The sequence below is a fragment of the Phragmites australis genome, chromosome 1 (genome assembly GCF_958298935.1).
Source record: "Phragmites australis chromosome 1, lpPhrAust1.1, whole genome shotgun sequence".
Lineage (NCBI taxonomy): Eukaryota > Viridiplantae > Streptophyta > Magnoliopsida > Poales > Poaceae > Phragmites > Phragmites australis.
The window spans coordinates 792,268-812,737 of record NC_084921.1 but is presented as its reverse complement, the minus strand read 5'-3'; the positions used below and the strand labels follow the sequence as shown (position 1 = coordinate 812,737).

At 41.3% G+C, this 20,470-nt stretch overlaps 1 protein-coding gene and 1 pseudogene across 1 annotated transcript; both read left to right on the top strand.

Moving 5' to 3' along the window:
• Nucleotides 1-4,173: 4,173 nt before the first annotated feature.
• LOC133929131 (coatomer subunit delta-2-like) lies at nucleotides 4,174-7,666 on the top strand (annotated as a pseudogene).
• An 8,353-nt stretch (nucleotides 7,667-16,019) lies between these two features.
• On the top strand, nucleotides 16,020-17,736 carry LOC133885362 (gibberellin 3-beta-dioxygenase 2-like). Its single transcript, XM_062325411.1, has 3 exons — nucleotides 16,020-16,677; nucleotides 16,870-17,028; nucleotides 17,135-17,736. The coding sequence occupies exons 1-3, from the start codon at nucleotides 16,208-16,210 to the stop codon at nucleotides 17,601-17,603; spliced, it is 1,098 nt and encodes a 365-aa protein (XP_062181395.1). The 5' UTR covers nucleotides 16,020-16,207; the 3' UTR covers nucleotides 17,604-17,736.
• The last annotated feature ends 2,734 nt before the right edge of the window (nucleotides 17,737-20,470 follow it).

The window sequence follows — 20,470 nt, the reverse complement described above, 5'->3', positions numbered from 1 at the left end:
CCGGCATGCAGAGAGATTTGGGCCTTAGTGGTCAAACTGACGGCATGGTGGTGGTCTGACTGGTAGCTTACGGTCAGAGCAGCTCTAGTGGCGGTCTGACCACTGGACCTTGGTGGCGCCACCTCGGCGAGGTCACCGGTGAATCATTCAGTGTTGCCTTTGATCACAAAGGGTAAAAAATGCTCTATGGGACTAGTGAAGTGCTTCTAGGGTGATTTGGATGATATTCACTGAGCCAAATTCGGGAAGCTCCATGGACAAGCTCTAGGCTAGGGTTGAGATTGGGTCTAATCGGGAATGGGACCAACTAGAGTTTGAGAATGACGGTCAAGGATAGTGGGTGTCTCACCTCAGCGTAGAGAAACTTTCTAGCGGAGGGTTCCACTCCGGGGAGGCTCCGATTTGTAGATCGGGCTTTTGGGTGGTGCGCGAGGTGGATGAACTCGTGTGGAAGACATATCCAGCAAAGAGGATGAAGGGGATGAGCTCGGGGAAGTCCTCAGAAAGCTTGGGTAAGTTCCCTCCGTCGAAATCCGATCGTCGGGGTCGTCCTCTTCCTTCTCTCTATCTATTTGTGTGAAGCGATTAAGTGAGAGTGAGAAGTGAAAGAGAGAGAGAGAGTTAGTCGATTTCCTTAAGTGGATGCTCTGCATTGTGGCGGTTAGACCGCGGAAAGCCCACATGGCTGCTTCTGGCGGTCAGACCACGAATAATCCCGGTCAAACCGTGAAACGGTCTTTTTCCTTTTTCTTCTTTCTTCTATTCTTCTTCTCCAAAATATTTAGGGCTTTCCTAAATAGCTCTAGACTATCTCTTAAGTAGTTTTGAAACACGTATGAAACTTAATTTAATAAATATACATGTAGAAACAACTATCATGATGATTATGCATGCTTAATTATGTAATTAATATTTTGGGACATGACACCTTGCAACATCGATGAGATACCCGCTAGGCCTGATTACAAGGCTGCAGGGTATGGGCCCTTCTAGCAGGTCAATAGTATCCAGTTCAGTCACGATAGCAGCTAGTTGTTGATCAACCTTTTTGGAGGCGTAGCTACTCTTTCCTGCAGTTTTGGGGCTAGCTTCCACTGGGATCATAATCTCTATTCCCCATGCTGCAAGCGTTTACATGATGTTTGTGTATACTTTTCAAGTGATGTCCTGTGTCAATGCATCCACGTCCACTGCACCCGACCTCTTTCTCTTCTTGTACATTCTGAGGTCTTCGGGAAACCCGTATTTTTAGCCCATGGAAGTTGATACACCTCGCACTCGACTGGGTGCTCCTGCTTCCTAGCGCCACTGAGAGAGTATCATGTTCCCTGACCCCGGTGAAAGAACTTTGGCTAGCTTCAGTTGCCTTTTCTTTTACTTTTTCTGTGACTGACTCGGTTTCGCTGTTTCTAAATGTGATTTCTCCACTTCTAGATAGCTCACCCCTTCCACACAAATATGACTGCGATTATCCCAGGAATTACAACTAAGAATTCTCGCGACTCTCTTTGGCTAACTTTTCATCCTGTACCTGCCATTTGGCCCTTTTCCCCATGTAATCGATTGCGTCAATCCTGTGGTTGTACTTGTTTCTAGCCTGAAGCTGCTTCTTCTCCTCACTCTCCTTTTTGAACTGCTCTTAGTTCTTCATCTACACAAAAGCATCACGATCTTCTTCTTTCAAGTGCTTGTAGCTCTCGAAGGGTGTCACCCCTTTAGTTAAGAACTGACTAACAAGCTTGCTCTTAAAGCTTTGGTGAAGTTTCGTGATCGCTTTCATTGCTGCATTGACCGCAGCGATCGTTTGACGCTCACTCATGTTTCCAGGGTACTCCAGATACTCCTTGACGACATTATCGAACAAGTCCCTCTTAGCTTCATCACTGAAGTCATCGAATTTAGTCGTAATTGGCACCCTCTCTCGAGAAATGAGCCCTGGAACCCTCTAGAATCTATTCAAGGCCTTTTCATCCGTTGGACATTGTGTTTGTGACCTTGGCTTTTGGGCTCGTGCACCACTACCAATTGTCTGGCTTGGAGAATGCGCTTCCCCCATCTAGAGAGGAAATAAGGAGAGTTGACATAAATAAAAAAATATTTCTGCATTCAAGAAGTATAAAATACATTAACTCATATCAATAACTCTTCGACGAGATTATATTCTTCACTACTTGCTTGACGTTGGCTCTCCCTCTCGCACGGAACAGGGTTCGAGCTGTGATACTGGCTTTCATTGCTGCCGGAGGAGGACGATACGTGCTGGCTTGGGCTTATATCTGACCCATCTTGTGCTGTGGCAGCCTCTAGTGTTAGCATCCTCTGCGCTTGTTGTTTCTGATGAGTGACATTCCTCTTCTGCCCTATAGAAATCAAGTGTAGTATATTTTGTTCTCAATAGAGGAAAGAAAAAGGAATAAAGGTTAAGAACAGGGTAATGTCAGTCTAACTACAAGAGATGTAGAAAGGCAACTAATTTTGACAAATTCGTCTAACTACATGACATGAAAGTGCGCTCAAGTACAAAGTGTTAATCCCTTTGTTTCATCACTATAATTTTTATTTCCACACCCTAGATGGAAGGCCTCTTTTGCATTTCTCGACAATTTTGTATTTGAGAAATAATAGCTGAATTTACTGTGTCAATTTGTGTTGAGGGTTTAACAATTTTTTTTTTTTTGGTTTGCCTGTTGTTTTGTTTCATCAAGACAGACATTCTTCTCATATTTATGAAATATATTACTATTTTTCTTGGTTTGCCTGTAGTATATCCAGATGTTTTCTTCATTTCTTTTTTTATTGTTTCCCAGAGGTTATATTATATCTTGATGTTTTCGTCATGTATACCACATGTACCAACAATTTTTCTTTTTATTATCAGTACGTGAAAAACAAACAAATGAGACATAAAATTAGTGACAGATCGTAATATGACCTGACACATATGTTAAAAGTGACAGGTTGTAGTTGTGACCCATCACTGATGACTCTCATCAGTGACTGATCATCCTAGGTCAGTCATATATGACGGGTTAAGTTGTGACCCGTCACTTATGACTCTTTAGCAGTGACGAGTCATCCTAAGATAGTCATAAGTGACAGGTCAATTTATGACCTATCACTAATGATTAACTCATCAGTAACGGGTCATCCAAGAGAGTTATTAGTGACGGATCAAGTTTTGACCCATCACTAATAACAAGTTTTGACCCATCACTAATAACAAGTTTTGACCCGTGAGAACAGATGAAAGAATCTTAATTAGTCAATCATTAAATGTATTAGTCAATTAGTTTGATAAAATATTAGATGTATTAGCTCATCAACTTTTCAGTTTTTTTTACGTAGTTATGACATGTCTATATCCTTCATAATATCTCAATTATAAATCTAGCTAGTATTAATTAAAAATAATAACTATATAATTTCCTGTATTCAATAGTAAAACTGCATTTATTTGCAAACTATAAAATGTGTAGTAAAATAGTAAAAGCAAATATCATTTTTCTAAAGAAATTTGATTTATAGCAGTGTATTCACAAATATTTTTTATTTTATTTTCTCTTATTTCTTCTCACCTTACAAACACTAGAATAGGAACCATTATATATTTCTACTCAAGTTTGATATAAGGGATGACGGCTATAGACACAAATACGTTTTCTAAAAATAGTGCAAAAACTTTCGAGGGAGAGAACTCAATCTTTCAAGCCATTTTTGGCCTCAAAACATTTGCTGAACCTAACAAGTTTGGGGAGAAACGGATGTAACTTTTTCTGTAGGTGTTCATAGAACAAAAAACATCAAAATCAGAGTCTGTATGTAAAAGTTATGCTCGTTTAACCGAAGACACTCTAGATCAACTAATTTGTGTGTCTATTGTACAAAGCTCAAAAGTGACGGGTCATAGTTATGACCCGTCACTTATTACAAGTCAAAAGTGATAGGTCACAATTATAACTCGTCATTTATTATAAGTTAAAAGTGACGGGAAACAATTATGACCCGTCACTTATGACCTTCAGCGAAAAGTTTAAAATAATAAAATATCATGCTCCCTTTAGAACGCAAGTGAGGGGGAAGTGGTAAAGCGGAGACACGCGCGAGGGTAGGTCGTGAGTTCCATTCCCACGGTACGCACATTGTGAAAACAACATGAAATAGCAAGAGGGACATATGGCGAGTGGTGATGGCTCTGAGTTGGATTGGCTCGGGTGAAAAATTATTTTTTTACTTTTTTTCTAAAAAGCGTGAAAACCGTTTATTAGTTATAAGTGACATTTCATAACTGTGATCCGCCACTTATAATAAGTGACGAGTTATGACATGTCATTTATGAAGATTATAAGTGACGAGTTAAATTTTAACCCGTCATCAATAATTTTATTGGTGATAGGTTCTTACCCTTCAATTATAACTGGTTATCAATGACACGTTCGGGGTGACGAGTGTGGGACCTATCACCCATAGCAATTATGATCCGTCGCTTTTAAGCTTTTTTTCATATAGTATATGTACATATAGTTCTATTTTACCCTCATGTTTTCATCATATCCAGGGAGCATGAATTATCCTAGCTTGTTAGGCTTATAAATCCCATGCACTCTATAACCTCTTTTATATTAGAGAAAAATTTAAAAATGAGTTAGCAGTAATATTGTATATCAATAGTCAATAAAGCAGCTCACCTACCACAATACCGTGTCTTACTTTCATGCTATATTTGTGATCTTATTATCTTAAGCTATTTAATTTTTATCATATAGTGGGTTCGATTCAAGGAGCTTTTCAAATTAAAACTGGCTATGTGTCATTGTAAAAACTAATACAACTTTGTTCGCATCCCTCTCCTCTTTGTGTGTTCCATTTTTTTTTATTACTGATAGATCTTCATTTTTTTTCATCCTTTACTGAAGTTTTATTCAGATCTTTCATGTCTCAATATTACGACAACAGTTTCTCATGTCAATGTCCTTGCTTGTGGAGATTTGTCACAACATTACCTGGTTTTTTTATCTAAATGTAGACAGTACAGGTTGGATACTACATGCATCTTATTCTTACTGCAAGTGACGTTTCTACAGGTCGTCCATCTGCAGCTGCTACCGCACCCGTAAAGGTTTTGGTATGAAACTAGACAAGACACAGAAGACTAATCAATTCCTAGAATCATTGAAAGCTGAAGGAGAAGTCATTTTGGAGGATGTACAACCAAGTTCAGTTCCTTCAAGATCGTCACCCCCTCCACTAAGTGATCCTATCACAGTGACTATTGAAGAGAAACTCAATGTTACTGTTAAAAGAGATGGAGGTACTAATAACTTTGATGTTCAAGGAACCCTTGCTCTTTAGGTTCTTAATGATGCTGATGGATTCATCCGGTTGCAGGTACTGTCCTTCCGTATCTTTTAGCATTCTACTTGGTTTCCCTTTTAAGTTTTGTATGAAAACTTATACTGTGAAGCAGTAGAAAATAGTATCGAACTTTTTATCTGGCTTGTCATGTGATCCTATACTGATACAATATTCTATTCAAGTAGAATCATCCCTTCTGTTGCGGTTTCTTTCCAGCTGAGAGTTCTTATTTTCCTGTCCCATGGAATGATGACATCATTCTATGCTACGACGTTTGCATTCAATTATATTCTTGTGCCATGTGTTTATTGCCGATAAACACACGTTATTACATACTTATTATATGAATTTGTTTGTGAGAGCGGATTTTTCTAATATATGGTGCATTAGATTGAAAACCAAGATGTACCTGGACTTAGCTTCAAAACACACCCAAATATCAACAAGGAATTGTTTAACAGTCAGCAAATTTTGGGAGCAAAAGATCCAAACAGGCCTTCCCCAAGTGGTCAAAACGAAACTCCTCTGGTGAAATGGAGAATCCATGGGATGGATGAGTCATCTTTACCTCTATCAGGTGAAAAATCACTCTATTTTCTACTATCTAATAATTTGGACTTTCAGTAACTTGCTTTTGCTCTATGCAGTCAATTGCTAGCCATCGGTATCCGGAAATGAAACATAAGTCAATATTGAATATGAAGCTTCCAGTAGTACGTAAAAAAACGTCAAGAATAGACATAAATAACGGTTCTATATCCATCACGTTGAATGTGTTAAAGATAATTAGTCATTGATGACTACTCATTGATAAGGATCTGTTACATATGAGGTCATCGATGATGAATCGTAATCGTGACCTGTCACATATAAGCGTCTCTCATGTGTTAGGTTAACAGACATAAGTGATAGGTAACCTTTCCATCCATTACTTATGTCTATCACTTATGTGTTAGAGAGGAATATATAAGTGACAGGTAACCTAGTTACCCGCAACTAATGTGTAGGTTATCATGCTGGATTGACCTGCTTCATAGATGCATCCTGGAGCGTAGCTAGGATTTGACAGCTGTCTTTTTCCTGCAAATAACAGCAACGCATCCAAATCCATATCGACAAACACTAGCTCGAATAGTATTGATCAAAAAATAGGAAAGATTATAAAGTTTCAATCAATTCATTATAGAATCACAAATGTTACGAAGTTCTGTTAAGACCTTCCTCATCATATTTGTTCCAATATGTATAATTCTCTTTAATTAAATCTACATATGACTAAGTGTGCATAGATATTGCCTGGTTTTATGAACTTTTTATCATTTTTATAGTCGTGATATGGACAATACATTGATATTTTACTACGATCTTTCAGATCTGGCAAAACAGCATTCACGAAATGCTTCACCCCACTCAGGTACTCCGAACGAGTTTGGATCTCAAGGTACATCCAACTTATATCTGTCATCTACAATTAATGTAAAAATGTTCATTCTTCATTAATAATTATCTTAATTTTATGGTTAAGCATGCGATTAAAATTTTCATATAAATACACTAGATCTGTAGCATCTCGTGGTAGATCAATGAACCTAGTATCAAATCTAACATAAATATAACTTACTTGTACTAAGATTTTAGATAAAAATACAAAATGACCGATTACAACTCAAAATACAATAAATCTAACAAATAGGGAGTAGAGAAGGAAGAAAGAGAGAGATGCAAACCTTCAAAGACCTAGCACCAATTCAAATTTCAAATCAATAAGATATTAAAAAAATCTCTAATGAAGCCAGTGAAAATTATCGGCACTGTGCAGGCGACACTGTTGAGTAATTGTTCGCACGCACAGTGGCTAGCGAGCTCTTAAAGCAGATCTATGTAATAAGTGGCAGATCATATTATGACTTGTTACTTATGATTGGTCCAGGGAGACCCATCATCTATACCAAATCATAAGTGATAGGTCATAACACAACCCGTCACTTATGACTAGTGCAGAGAGACACGTCACTTATGATCATGTTATAAATGACGGGTATAGTTATTACCTGTCACTCATATCATAGGGGACGGATAATATTATAGTATGTCATATTTTACCTGATATCTGTGATGGGTCTATACCCTGTCGCGACATGAGACGATATAACTATTGGGTCATATAATGATATGTCACTAAATTATGTCTTCTTTATCTTTTTTTTTAATGTAGTGTGAGATGTTTAATCTGCACAATGTTATCATCTCTATACCTCTGCTGGCACTTCGGGAGGCTCCAAGTATTAGACAGATAGATGGAGAGTGGAAGTAATGTTTCTTACTCGTCTGTTATGTTTTGCTCAAAGAATCTTGCAAAAAATGCTTGTGATAAGTGCATGACCCTGCTATGTCATTTACCATATTAAGTTCTGGTCTTTCATTTTTTGTTAGACCTGTTAGTGTTAATCTTAACGAATAATATGTGATAAATGAAATTCTATCATTTTGTTGTTATAACTGGGATATACAGCTGTTACGGGGTGGATTGTGTAGAGCTTAAATTTTGTATTCTAAATGTTAGTACACTAAATAGTACTGAAAAACCTATGGTGTTTACTGCATTATTGCCATTTGTTAAAACCATTACATGATTATTTGAGTTGTGATGATATAGCTTTGCAGTTATCACGTTTAGGACTAATGTTGAATGTAGGAATTTCATTTGAAGCAGCTTATCCGTTTTGAAAGGGGCATTATTCCCATCACTCAATCTCTTTCTTTTGGGCATATGATCCAACCAAAAAAAAGTGGGGCACCATTTGAAAATGAGAAATGGCGTTCAAGATAAAAATTGAGAAGCTCAAATACAAAGAGAGAAGGAGAAAGAGGAAGGAGGGAGAAGTACTTGGAGTACTGGAGAGGGGCGGGCGACGTCGAGCTAGGTGGCGGCGGTGGACATGGTGCCAGCGGGCTTGACGATGACAGCGAGGGTGGCGGGGCTCTAAGACTAGCGGGGACCAGAGGGAGACAGTGCGTGTGGAGGCCGGGGCACGTCGGGGACGAGGAGGTCGGCAGCGCGTGGGGAGGCTGGGGCGTGTTAGGGAAGAGAGAGGTGGTGCTTCGAGTGCGGCGGCGCACGAAGGAGAGGGCATCGATGGAGGCTGGTGCTTGGAGGCGGCTTGGGGTCGATGGAGGAGGCACACAGGGCAGAGGGCGGCAGAGAGGCTTTGGGGGCTCTGAGGCGCGGTGGAGACAGGCGACGGTGAACCCTAGTGCGTTCTAGCGGGAGGACTTAGGCAAAATGAGACGGAGGAGGGCGCGCGAAGACTTCCTATATATACATGGTCTTCCTATATATACATGTATAGTCATAGGTGACGATTCTTAACCCATCACCTATAACTTATAATAGATGATACGTGAATGATATAGGTGACGAGTTACATTCTTCATCCGCCACCTTTTACTTATGTCCTATCACTTTGATACAAATCTTACAAGTTCGAATTTTTAAATTGTTTTGTAGAAGCAAACACTTAATATTACAGATTTGATATTAATATTATAAATTCAAATAACTTGAAACCTAAAATTTAAATTTAACATAATAATATTACATATTTGACATTAATACTACAAATTTAATATATATATATAAATTCAAATTTGATATTAATATTACAAATTTGACACTCAAATTCAAATTTGTCATTTTCGTACTTTCTTGATATGGATCCCTTCGTTATGGTGGGAGCGCAGGTATAGAGTTTTCTTAGTCGGCGAAAGGCATGGTATGATTGCAGTAGTAAAAGAGGGGATTTCATCGAATTGATTGAACTCCTACTCAATGATGTTTGCAACTTTGACGATGCATCTTTTCCCAGTGAGAACCACATGATGTTTCTTCTTTATTGTGTAAGTCACATAAAAGACTTGGTAAACATCTTTAGCGAGTACGAAGAGTTTAAACTTGTATCTTAAATGTTTAAGATCAACGCTAGTGAACTCATACTTGTCATTAGTGATGGGTTCCACACATAGTGCATTAATCCAGCTCTACATACTCTCCATAAAATAAAATACAATCCTGATTACATGCATGTATTTTTTTCTATTTCCAGTCTTAAAGGATATATTATCTTCTTCATATCGTAGATGCCCTGGGGCACCAAGTTCCCCTCCGGTAGCATGTCCCTTAGCAGATTTAGTAATACTTCGAAACTCTTATCAGTCCAACCATGGGTTGCCTTCAGCTGTAGAAGCTTTATGTTCCTACATATACGTATATACTTCTCCTTATAGTTGGGATAAAGTGGCGTCTTGAAAACCCACATAATTTTTTAGAATTTAGCAAATTCATCATTATTATACTCGTTGTGTCACTCGATATCCCACACCATCTTGTCCACATTCTTCACAAAATTCTCGAGATCATCATCATTGAAACCTAATATATCCTTGTTCCTAAGATCATGATCCACAGGGTGTAAATCCTTGAGCCACTTTATCGGTATCGAGGGCTCAATCCATCTCTCCCTCATTAAGATCTTTCTCACCATGTTTGTTTCAACATGTATAATTCTCTTTAAATCTACGCATGACCAAGTGTGCATGAATATTGGCTGGTTTTAGGAACTTCTTATCATTCATGTAATCGCGACATGGACAATACATTGTTATTTACCATGATCTTTCATATCCGTCAAAGCATCACTCATAAAATATTTTACCCCGCTCAGGTACTCCAGATAAGTCCAGGTCTCAAGGTACATCCAACTTATGTCCTTCATCTACAATGTAAAAATATTCATTCTTCATTAATAATTACCTTAATTATGTGATTAAGCATGTGATTAAAAATTATATACAACTATACTAGATCTGTGGTATGAAGCGATAGATCGAGAAAATCTAGTATCAGTATTCTAATATAAATACAACTCACTTATACTAAGATTTTGGATAAAGAGGCAAAATTGTCGATTACAACTCAAAATAAAAAAAAATCAAGATTGAATAGGGGTTACAGGAGGAGAAAAGGGGGAGATGCAAACATTCAAAGACCCAGCAATAATTCAAACTTCAAATCAACAAAATATTGGAGAGTCTCTGGTGAAACCGAACAAAATCACCAGATTTATTGTGCGTGTAGTAAGGTTGAGTTTGTCCTGCGTGCACAGTAACTGGTCAGCTCTTATAACAGAGCTAAGCCATCGGTGATAGGTCAAAATATAATCCGTTACTTATACCAAGTTTTAAGTGACAGGTCGTAACATGACCATTACTTATGACTGGTGCAGGGGGAGACTTGTCACTTATGATAAGTCATAAGTGACAGGTATATTTATGATCCATCACCAATATGATAAATGACGAGTAATATTATGACCTATCACTGATGCCCTATTATCAGTGACGGGTCAATATCCAGTCTTGACCTAAGACTACATACATGACGGGTCGTATAATAATCATGTCTCATTTGTCTGTTTCATGTAATGTATGACTTAATCATCAATGACATATTTTAAATTATGGGACATATCACCTATAATGGTTATTAGCTGTCACTTATGAATTTTTTTTACGTGATGACTAGTGTATGTTTGTTGAAGAAACAAAGAGCTTTTTTCAGTTAGCTTTCCCAAATCCCAAAACAGAGAAAAAAAAGTTCTGATTCCCAATTCCAGGGGCGTTTCTCTCCAACTTTCAGTGCTTTTATCTGTCATGAGGGGCAAAGAACTGTTGGTTTAAGCATACTTCATCTTTGGTACCCCATGTAACACAGTGGTAGACACAAATTTTTAGTGACGAGATATTAGATCCAAGTTATCTCTCTCCCTTTTTCAGTCAAAATATTCCTCATGCATATAATCGCAATATTGTTCCCTCTTTCTTCGTCCAAGAATAATGTGAAACAACACTGTCCCCAACTTCTAATAACAGAGCAGGGAAGAATTTTACTATGTAAAAAAACCCTTAAGTGGCCGATGATAATCGTTATAGATGATAGGACTCGTCACCTGAAACATATTACTGGTGATTAGTTATTAGTGATGGGTTACAACCCGTCAGTCACTTATGATGTTATCAGTGATGTGTTGTAACCGTGACCCATCACTTATGATTTGTCATATCATTTTTCATATTTTTTAATACAAAAAAGTCAAAAAATATTTTTTTTTTCATCCGAGTCATCCCAACGCAGGTTCATCGTCACGGGTCACTTACTATTTTTCACATTATTTTTATACTCTACGTTCCATGGGAATTGAACTCGAGATCTCCTCTCGCGCGTAGCCACCTTGCCACCTCACCTATCATGTAGTTGCGATAAAAAAAACATGATATTTTATCCTTTTAACCTTCTTTGCCGAAGGTTATAAGTGATAGGTCATAACCGTGACCCATCACTCATGATTGAATAGTGACAAATCAGAATATTGACACGTTATTAATGTTCAGTTTTGCCAAAATCATATAGTTACATCCGTTTCTCAACTTTTCTAGTCTCATTGCATTGCATATTCCCTTATTCTTAAATTGCAATTACCAGAATCCAAAGAGTGCAATTACATCCATTCATACTTTTAAATGAGTTTAACCATTGCAGGATCGGATCTACAGTGACTATCACTTCTTTCTTTTGTACCATCACAATTTGATAGGTGATCCGAAGTGCTTTTAATAAAACGGGTATAATTTTTATATACAAACTCTGATTTCGATGTTTTTTTAACTATACGGACATCTACAAATCAGGTTACAGCCGTCCCCCCCCCCCCCCCCACTTCATCAGGTTCTACAAATTTTTCGAGGCAAAATTCAACTTGGAAAAATGATTTCTGCCCCCTTAAAGTTTCTACACCATTTTTAAAACGTGCTTTTGTATCAAAGCCACCACCCCTTATATCGAACTTGAGTAGAAATGTACAATAATTTCTATTCTAGTGCTGAAGATGTAAGAAAAAATAAGAGAAAAATAAAATAAAAAAATTATTTGTGCCTACTACGCTATCGTAGTACCCTACATCAATTTTGTTCAACGTGTGAATAAAAATTCATGAAATAAGCTACACATAAGTTGTAACTTGTTGATGCATTTTTCTGTAAATATTTGTAGTCTTATACGTCTTTGGTTTGAATCTTAGCTATAGCATGGTTATAAGTTTAGTGTTTAGTTTGTGCTTTTATGTGTAAATGTTCAGCTATAGCATGGTTGTAAGCTTTTTGCATAATATCTTTTTAGATCTGTACAGTATATTCAGTTTTTAGTAAGAAAAGAGTAGTTCTCACTTAGACAGTAGCTAACCAGCTTTAATAACAAAGCTAAGTAATCACTGACGGTTCATACCGTCACTTATAACTTGTAACATCAAACGTCACTTATGACTGATCCAGAGAGACTCTTCATTAATAACAAGTCATAAGTGATGAATCGTAATATGATCCATCACTGATGACTAGCTTAGAACGACCTATCACTAATATCACCAGTGACGGATAAAGTTATATGTCATATAAGTAACGGATCGTAATAGTACCCATTCACTAAAGATTCTTAAGTGACCCGTCATTTATGTAATATCTACTTTTGTCTATTATTCACTAGTGTTTATACAATAAATTTAATATAAACCATTTCTTTACTGCAAGGTCCCATTTGGAACATGGGGTGTTCTTGCAGGGATTCTAATGTTTTCTGCATAAATCTTATGAAATTGCTGCATTCTTAACAAGGTTTACAATCATTATATGCTTAACATTGTTAATTATGTTTACCAATTACACAAGGAAATGTCAACCAATAGTAAACACAAAATATCGAGAAAGACACAAATCCAAATTCAGGGTGTACAACCACATTTTTCGTGTAGATTCATAAGTGACTTTAATTTTCGCGTAGGTGGCATTTTGTGCCATTGAATCGAATCAAGAAGGAACAATTTCATTCACACCCGGACTTAGTAAAATGTCCATTTAACCCACTAACTTAGAAAACCGGTTGTTTACCAACATCAACTAATAATGAAGCCAGAACATTTGCAGCCCACGGTGGTTTTCTGGGGCAGTGCCGATAAAGTGGATGGAGTCACTTAAGCGGGGGTTTTGCCACATAGGCGTGCACAGAATTCAAAGTTAATCCAAATGGTCAAATTCACCATGTTTTTGTTGGCCAGCACCTTCCTCAGTGCTATAAGACCATCTTCGATCATATTCTCTTTATTTTGTTACCTTTTCGATGCATTTTTCTATTCATATTCCTTTTATTTTTTCTCATCTTCAACATTTTTGTTGGCTAGTATCTTCCTCATCAGTGCTATAAGACCATCTCTAACTATATTTTCTTCATTTCATTCCCTTCCCGATTCCCTTCCCGTTCATATTCTCTTTATTTTCTTCCATCTTCAACAGCTTTTTTTCGAGGGAAATAACGAAGTGAAAGGAGAAAGAATCTCGTCGGGAATGACTTTGAAAATCCCTTCGTGACGGGAACCGTGAAGTAAAATCGTTGGAGCACTGAAGGAAACGAAAATCCCTTCACAACAGAAATTTCGTCCTCAAAGTAAAACGATTGGGCGTGATCTAAGGCATAGCGTTTTCGTCTATATTTGAATTCCTCATATCGAAAACTAGGATCTATTTTTTTAGATTTTTTCTTTTGAAATCTAAATGACTCCATTGGCAGATATGAAAATCCAAGGAAAAATCATGGAACCCGTGTGGTGTTTAGCTCTTTAAAAAGAGAGCATGCAAATTACTGCTAGGGCAAAAAGAAATTATGTTGAGTGTAGTACACATGCATATCTCTATACTTTTAAAAAATAGACGAGTTGTAACAGATCTAAACGATCTCTACTGTATATCTTATACGATCAAATAGTTCATACTCCCTTCGTTTCGCACTGTCTGTCCACGCCCACCATTGCGTATAAACCAAGAAATACTGAAATTGAGTGAAAAAATACAGTGAGATGACCATGCTGCCCTAATCAATGCAAGAATGAGAGAAAATAACACACCAGTATTTAAGTAAATACATGCATGCACTCAATGGCATAGCAGAAAAATAGACTATAAAACATCCTTAGTTACCGTAATAGACAAACAATTTGAGACAGATACTCTCGAGATCATGAACAAATATTACGAAACGGATAGAGTAATCAAAGTTAGTCCCACATCTCCTCCTTTCTTAATTGTTTGCAAGCCTCCGATCAATTTAGATGCATGCAACTAATAGACACTATCGGCATTAAAAAATATTAATACATTATTATTACTTTCCATCTATATGTCTAATACTCACTTCGGTTTTAAATATATGACATTTTATCCAAAATCTGATTAAATTTTTAAAACTTTAACCGTCAATACCTTCTAAAATATTTATTTTGAAAACCTAAAAAATACAATATTATAAAAATATTTTTAAAGATAAATCTATACATGTAATTTTTATTTTTCAAAGTAAATATTTTAGAAATTATTGATAGTCAAAATTTTAATTAAATCAAAACGTTATATATTTAAAACGGGAGGGAGTAACTAGAATCAGTACGTCATCAACTTTTTATTTCTCAATTAGTTTTTTCCGTGAAAATTTTTAGCCCTGTGGGCAGAGCAGGGTCGCCAGCCCTCCCGCACACCGTCCGTCGCGCACGAGGGCGGTGGCCGCCAGCAGCTAGCGCGCGGGGGGCGCACGGCCGGGCAGAGAAGACCAGCCCCGTTTGTGCCAAACAGGCGTACCGCCGGCATGGGGGTCCTCGCCTAATCACTCACCACAGCACACCCCTTGTCGTTGCTCCAGCCATCTGTTGCCAACCAGATCCCTACACGTGTGTTCGTACGGGCAGATATACATGGAGCCTCCCTTGTTTTGCTGTAGTGCCTTCATTCTGTTCTCCTCTCCGGCTTTGCGTGGCCGTTTCATGTCCCATAGTTTCCTTCTTTTTACGTATGTTACTCGCTTGAAATTTATATAGTTCTTTTTTTTTGTTTTTTCGAGAATATGTACAAGAACTATATAAATTTCCTTGCATTTCAACGGCGAAAGAAAACTCCATGAAACAAACAGGATATCCTCGTCTTATAGCGTTGCGATATGCTCGGCAAAAGCCGTTTCTGACTCTGTCATACTCATACCAATCAAATAATCAGCGGCAGCTCTAAGGCGACGGGGCTCAAGCCACTACCTGGCTGTTTAGAAGCCCCTACCTGACTGTTTATGGAAAAGGAGGAGGAAGAAGTGTAAAAGAGAAAGAATAGAACCTCTACTTCATAGCTCTCAATCCGCCACTACAATTAAATAATGGTATTAGAATGGGTAAAAAAAATCGACGGTGAAGATTCAAAGGCGCCAAATAGGACAGCAACCTTAAACTGGTCCTTGATTAAGATGATCACAACATTATTCTCTTCCCATGTGTGAGTATTAATTGGGTGCCAGTGCCACTAGCCAGGGGCAGGCAGTACGTACTAGCTAGATTTGTCACTTGTTTTGTGCAGCTGGGTGGCCTTGTGTGCTCCACATCGCTCCAAAGCCCCCGTCTCTCTCACCACATTTTCCGTCGATTAAATTTCCCAAAAGGTCATCGACTCATCAATGAATTCTCTCTCTCCCTCTCCCTCTCCACTACGCTCCAAAACATATCTTCCTATATATACCACGCCCTTGTACTTCCCTAGTTCTTACACTCATTCCTCCATCCACCATTGCTACTAGTGCAAGGTCCTAGATTTACACTTGGTGTTTGTTTCTAGTACTGTTAACTACTATTAGTAGCGGAAATCTATTGGCTGGGACTGGTGATTAGCGACCGAGTAGCTAAGCTACCCGGGGGGGGGGGGGGGTCGATACGTTGATCACGCCATGCCGACGCCGTCGCACCTCAAGAACCCGCTCTACTTCGACTTCCGGGCCGCGCGGCGCGTGCCGGAGTCGCACGCGTGGCCGGGGCTGCACGACCACCCCGTGGTGGACGGCGGTGCACCGGGACCGGACGCCGTGCCGATGGTGGACATGCGGGACCCGGACGCGGTAGCCCGCGTGGCGCGCGCCGCCGAGCAATGGGGCGCGTTCCTGCTGTCCGGGCACGGCGTGCCGGCGGAGCTCCTGGCGCGCGTAGAGGAGACGATCGCGCGCATGTTCGCGCTGCCGGCCGCCGACAAGATGCGCGCCGTGCGCCGGCCCGGGGACGCCTGCGGCTACGGCTCTCCGCCCATCTCGTCCTTCTTCTCCAAGTGCATGTGGTCCGAGGGCTACACCTTCTCCCCAGCCTCCCTCCGCGCCAACCTCCGCAAGCTTTGGCCCAAGGCCGGCGACGACTACGCCAACTTCTGGTACGTACACACGTGCGTACATGCTGCCGCTGCCTGCCTGCCTCGCCATGCACGTACAGATCACACGCGCCGACGTGTCCCAGTCCATGCATGCATGCACGCGCAAGCAAGCAAGCCTGTTACTGCTTACTGCTACTAGCTGCATGCCCGTGCAGTCGTGCTTACACCTTTGATATGTACTCTGCACTGCAGTGACGTGATGGAGGAGTTCCACAAGCAGATGCGCGCCCTCGCGGACAAGCTTCTAGAGCTGTTCCTCAAGGCTCTCGGGCTCAGCGGCGAGCAGGTCGACGCCGTCGAGGAGGAGCGGAGGATGTGCGAGACGATGACCGCCACCATGCACCTCAACTGGTCTGTGCCATGACCATGAACGCCTCCATCCATGATCGATAAGCTATCTAGCTTAGCGCTGGTGTAGCATACATATGTCTAAAGAACATGCATGATGCCTGCGCAGGTATCCGAGGTGCCCTGACCCGCGGCGCGCGCTGGGCCTGATCGCGCACACGGACTCGGGCTTCTTCACCTTCGTGCTCCAGAGCCTCGTGCCGGGGCTGCAGCTGTTCCGGCAAGGCCCGGACCGGTGGGTGGCGGTGCCGGCCGTGCCGGGCGCCTTCGTCGTCAACGTCGGCGACCTCTTCCACATCCTCACCAACGGCCGATTCCACAGCGTGTACCACCGCGCTGTCGTCAACCGGGACCTCGACCGGATATCGCTTGGCTACTTCCTCGGCCCGCCGCCCCACGCCAAGGTGGAGCCGCTGCGGGAGGCCGTGCCGCCAGGCCGGAAGCCCGCGTACCGCGCCGTCACATGGCCCGAGTACATGGCCGTGCGCAAGAAGGCCTTCACCACCGGCGCATCCGCGCTCAAGATGGTCGCCGTGGCCGAAGCCGACGACGCCGACGTCCATCATCTCCTCTCGTAGCCGTAGATCGATCGCTAGAGAGAGACGCATAGAAGCGTGTGCGTGCATCATCCATGTTCTGTTTTGCTGCTGCAAGAAGGAAGAGCAGCTCGTTGAAACGGCATCCATTCTTCCGCGCGCGCACGCGCATGCAGTGCTGCAGGCTTCTGCAACTGCAAGAAGGAAGAGCAGCTGCTCTGCTGATCGGTGTAGAAAAATCAAGATGACAAGATCAAGAAGGAAAGAAATTAAAAAAAAGGGGGGGAAAGGACATGCTGTTGTTTCTTCTAGTTGCAGCCTGCTCCCAATCGAGTGCTTCTTTTGTCGATATCAGTTTGTCGTTCCTGACGATTATTAGCCGATTAACTAATCTAAATTAATGCATGTAGTTTGGCACTTGGTGTAAAGGTACCTAGCCAGGCTGGTCAATGATAGTGATAGGCGTGTAACCTGATCCTGTGCTGTTTTGTTTTTCTTTTGGTCTGAAAAATAATTGATCCTGTACTGATCGATGTAAGGTTGTAAGCTGCAGTGAGCAGCAGTGGACATGTATATTCCTCTAGAGGAATAGGTCATGGATGTGCAGTGTGGCAACAATTGTATAGGACACCTGGCTCGTACCGTCGTACACGCAGAGAGGAGAGCCAAAGAAGAAGAGACGGGGCTCATATGCCGGCATCTGCACGCATGCTTGCTTCCAACAAATTAACAACCAGATGGACCAAACCATGCACAAGAATCACAAGGATGATATGCGGGGAGAGGAGGAGTGTACGTGTGGCCAATTTGCGCTTGTTGTGCTGTGCCGAGACGTCTAGTTAGCTATACCAGTCGGATCCAGATCTTTCTTCCTTCTCCTCTTTCACTTTCTCTTCCTCTTCTATACTCAAAAAATCGAGAGGAGCACTTGGGAGCCCGCTCAGTGGATGGATCCGCCGCTGATATGAGTCTCTATTATTTCTAGTAAGATTGTGATATTATGTCTTCAAAAAATACGATTTATAACATCTAAAACAAAAATAAATATGTGACTTTGAAACGCCGCCGCAATGCCAAATGGGCCGCATAATAATTTTTTGTGGGGTAGAGAGCAGAGGCCCAGGGCTGGGGTTGCAACCAGCCAAGGGAGCCGCTTTTGCGGTGCCTGTCCTGCATTCTGTACGAAAAACTGGGATCCTGTGGAGATCTGCAGGGAGGGGGAACCCTTTTAACCTTTTGAATTCTGCGTGGCCACATCCCATTCTGCATGATGCAAACCAAGAAGATGACATGCGTAAGCAGGACACGCAGACCCACCCCTTAGCCCCAACTAACATTCAGAGGCTGCAACTTGCAAAGCTGTGTCCAGACCAACACCTGATTCCTCCCTCATAGGCCATGCCAAAACAGATGCCATCTCTAAATCGATCTCTGAAAGTTGCGAACTAACTTGCAACTATTGCACTCCCTCTTTCTCTCTCTGCACAGAGAGAGAGAGAGATTAAGGAACAGAATGAGTGAGTCAGTGGATGGCTGACTGGCTGAATAAGCCAAGTATGTACAGCATGCAATGCAAGCATGAGTAAATGGACAGCAATTAATTCTTCATCATCACCTGAACGGATGCAGTACAGAATTTCACTGTCAATTCCTCACTGCCAGAAGCTGCAGCAAATTGAAGCCAAATAGCCAATGAACAGCACAAGTAATAAAAAGGCTTCGCAGGGGGAGTCAACAACCCGTCTGTACCACAGCCAGGGGTCCATAAACAGGTCGGGTTCCGCGACCGATGCTTCAATTCAGTCCAAGCGTAAGCTTTGAATCCAGTTCGAATCGATCGAGTGAAATCCTTTGAATTCCCGTAAATCTGTGAAACTAGCAGAGAAAGAAAAGGAAAAGGAAAGCCCAGGAGGTCCGGGAAATGCAAGTTCATATGGGCTTGTAGACATATGATTTATCTCACTTTATCATATCTTATATTTAATTCATCTATCAGTTGATTCTCTTAATTATATTTTCTTTTACCTATCTCTCTAATACGAATCTTAGTATAAATAAACAGTCATGATTAACCATGTATGCGCAGAGTGAAGTTTCACTTACGAGCAGGTTGTAGCTTAGGTGCTAATAAGGGTGGCTCGCATACGTAGGGCTCTTGCTGCCCCCTCCCTGTCTGGCGCCGAACCCATCGCGACCGCGCGCAGCCGCGCGCCGGCTGTCGCTCACCGGCGCCCCTGGCCCGGCACGATGGGGCCGCAGGCGCCCCCAGCAGGCCGCCACTCCTTGCTGCCTACCTCTGTCTGCGACGCAATGCACGAGCCTAGCTAGCTGTGATGAGGGGACAAACGCAGCACAATTATGCATCCCCATCCATTCGTAGTGCCTTGCCTGCATGCCTGATCAAGGTGAAAGACAGCATGATGGAGGATGGCGCTAAAACACTGTGTGAAAAAGAGCCTTTGGTTTGTTAGGGTAGAGGTGGGACTTAGTCAGGCCGAATTAGGGTGACCCATGGCTTCACAATTTAGCACGGCCTACGGCACAGCATGACACGAGAAAATTAGGCCAAGCTAGCACGGCATGGTCACGCAAGCTGTGCCGTGCCTAGGGTCTTGGCACGGTGGACGGTCCGACCCGATCCAAATAATGGGTTGTGCCTGGGTTGGCCCGATATGAATGGGTGCGATTCTCGCAGAGTTGTCGGTTGGTGATTGGAACGTACTGATATTGATGATTGGTCAAGCTATACAAGTGCTCGACAGTCAATACGTCACTAGGCTCGTAACATTTTGTTAAAGCCTCTCATTGTAGCGCTGATCAATTGAGGTAAGGGAGTCTTACGTATGTCCACAAACAGATCGAAGATTGTTTGCTAGCTGTTAACAATTATATTCCTGCGTGCCCCCATT

What these genes read in the sequence shown, in the direction of transcription:
- LOC133885362 (XM_062325411.1), top strand. Translation starts at nt 16,208, where the DNA reads ATGCCGACGCCGTCGCACCTCAAGAACCCGCTCTACTTCGACTTCCGG. An exon ending in GACGACTACGCCAACTTCTG is followed by an intron (nt 16,678 to 16,869) that starts GTACGTACACAC and finishes TCTGCACTGCAG; the next exon opens with TGACGTGATGGAGGAGTTCC. An exon ending in GCCACCATGCACCTCAACTG is followed by an intron (nt 17,029 to 17,134) that starts GTCTGTGCCATG and finishes ATGCCTGCGCAG; the next exon opens with GTATCCGAGGTGCCCTGACC.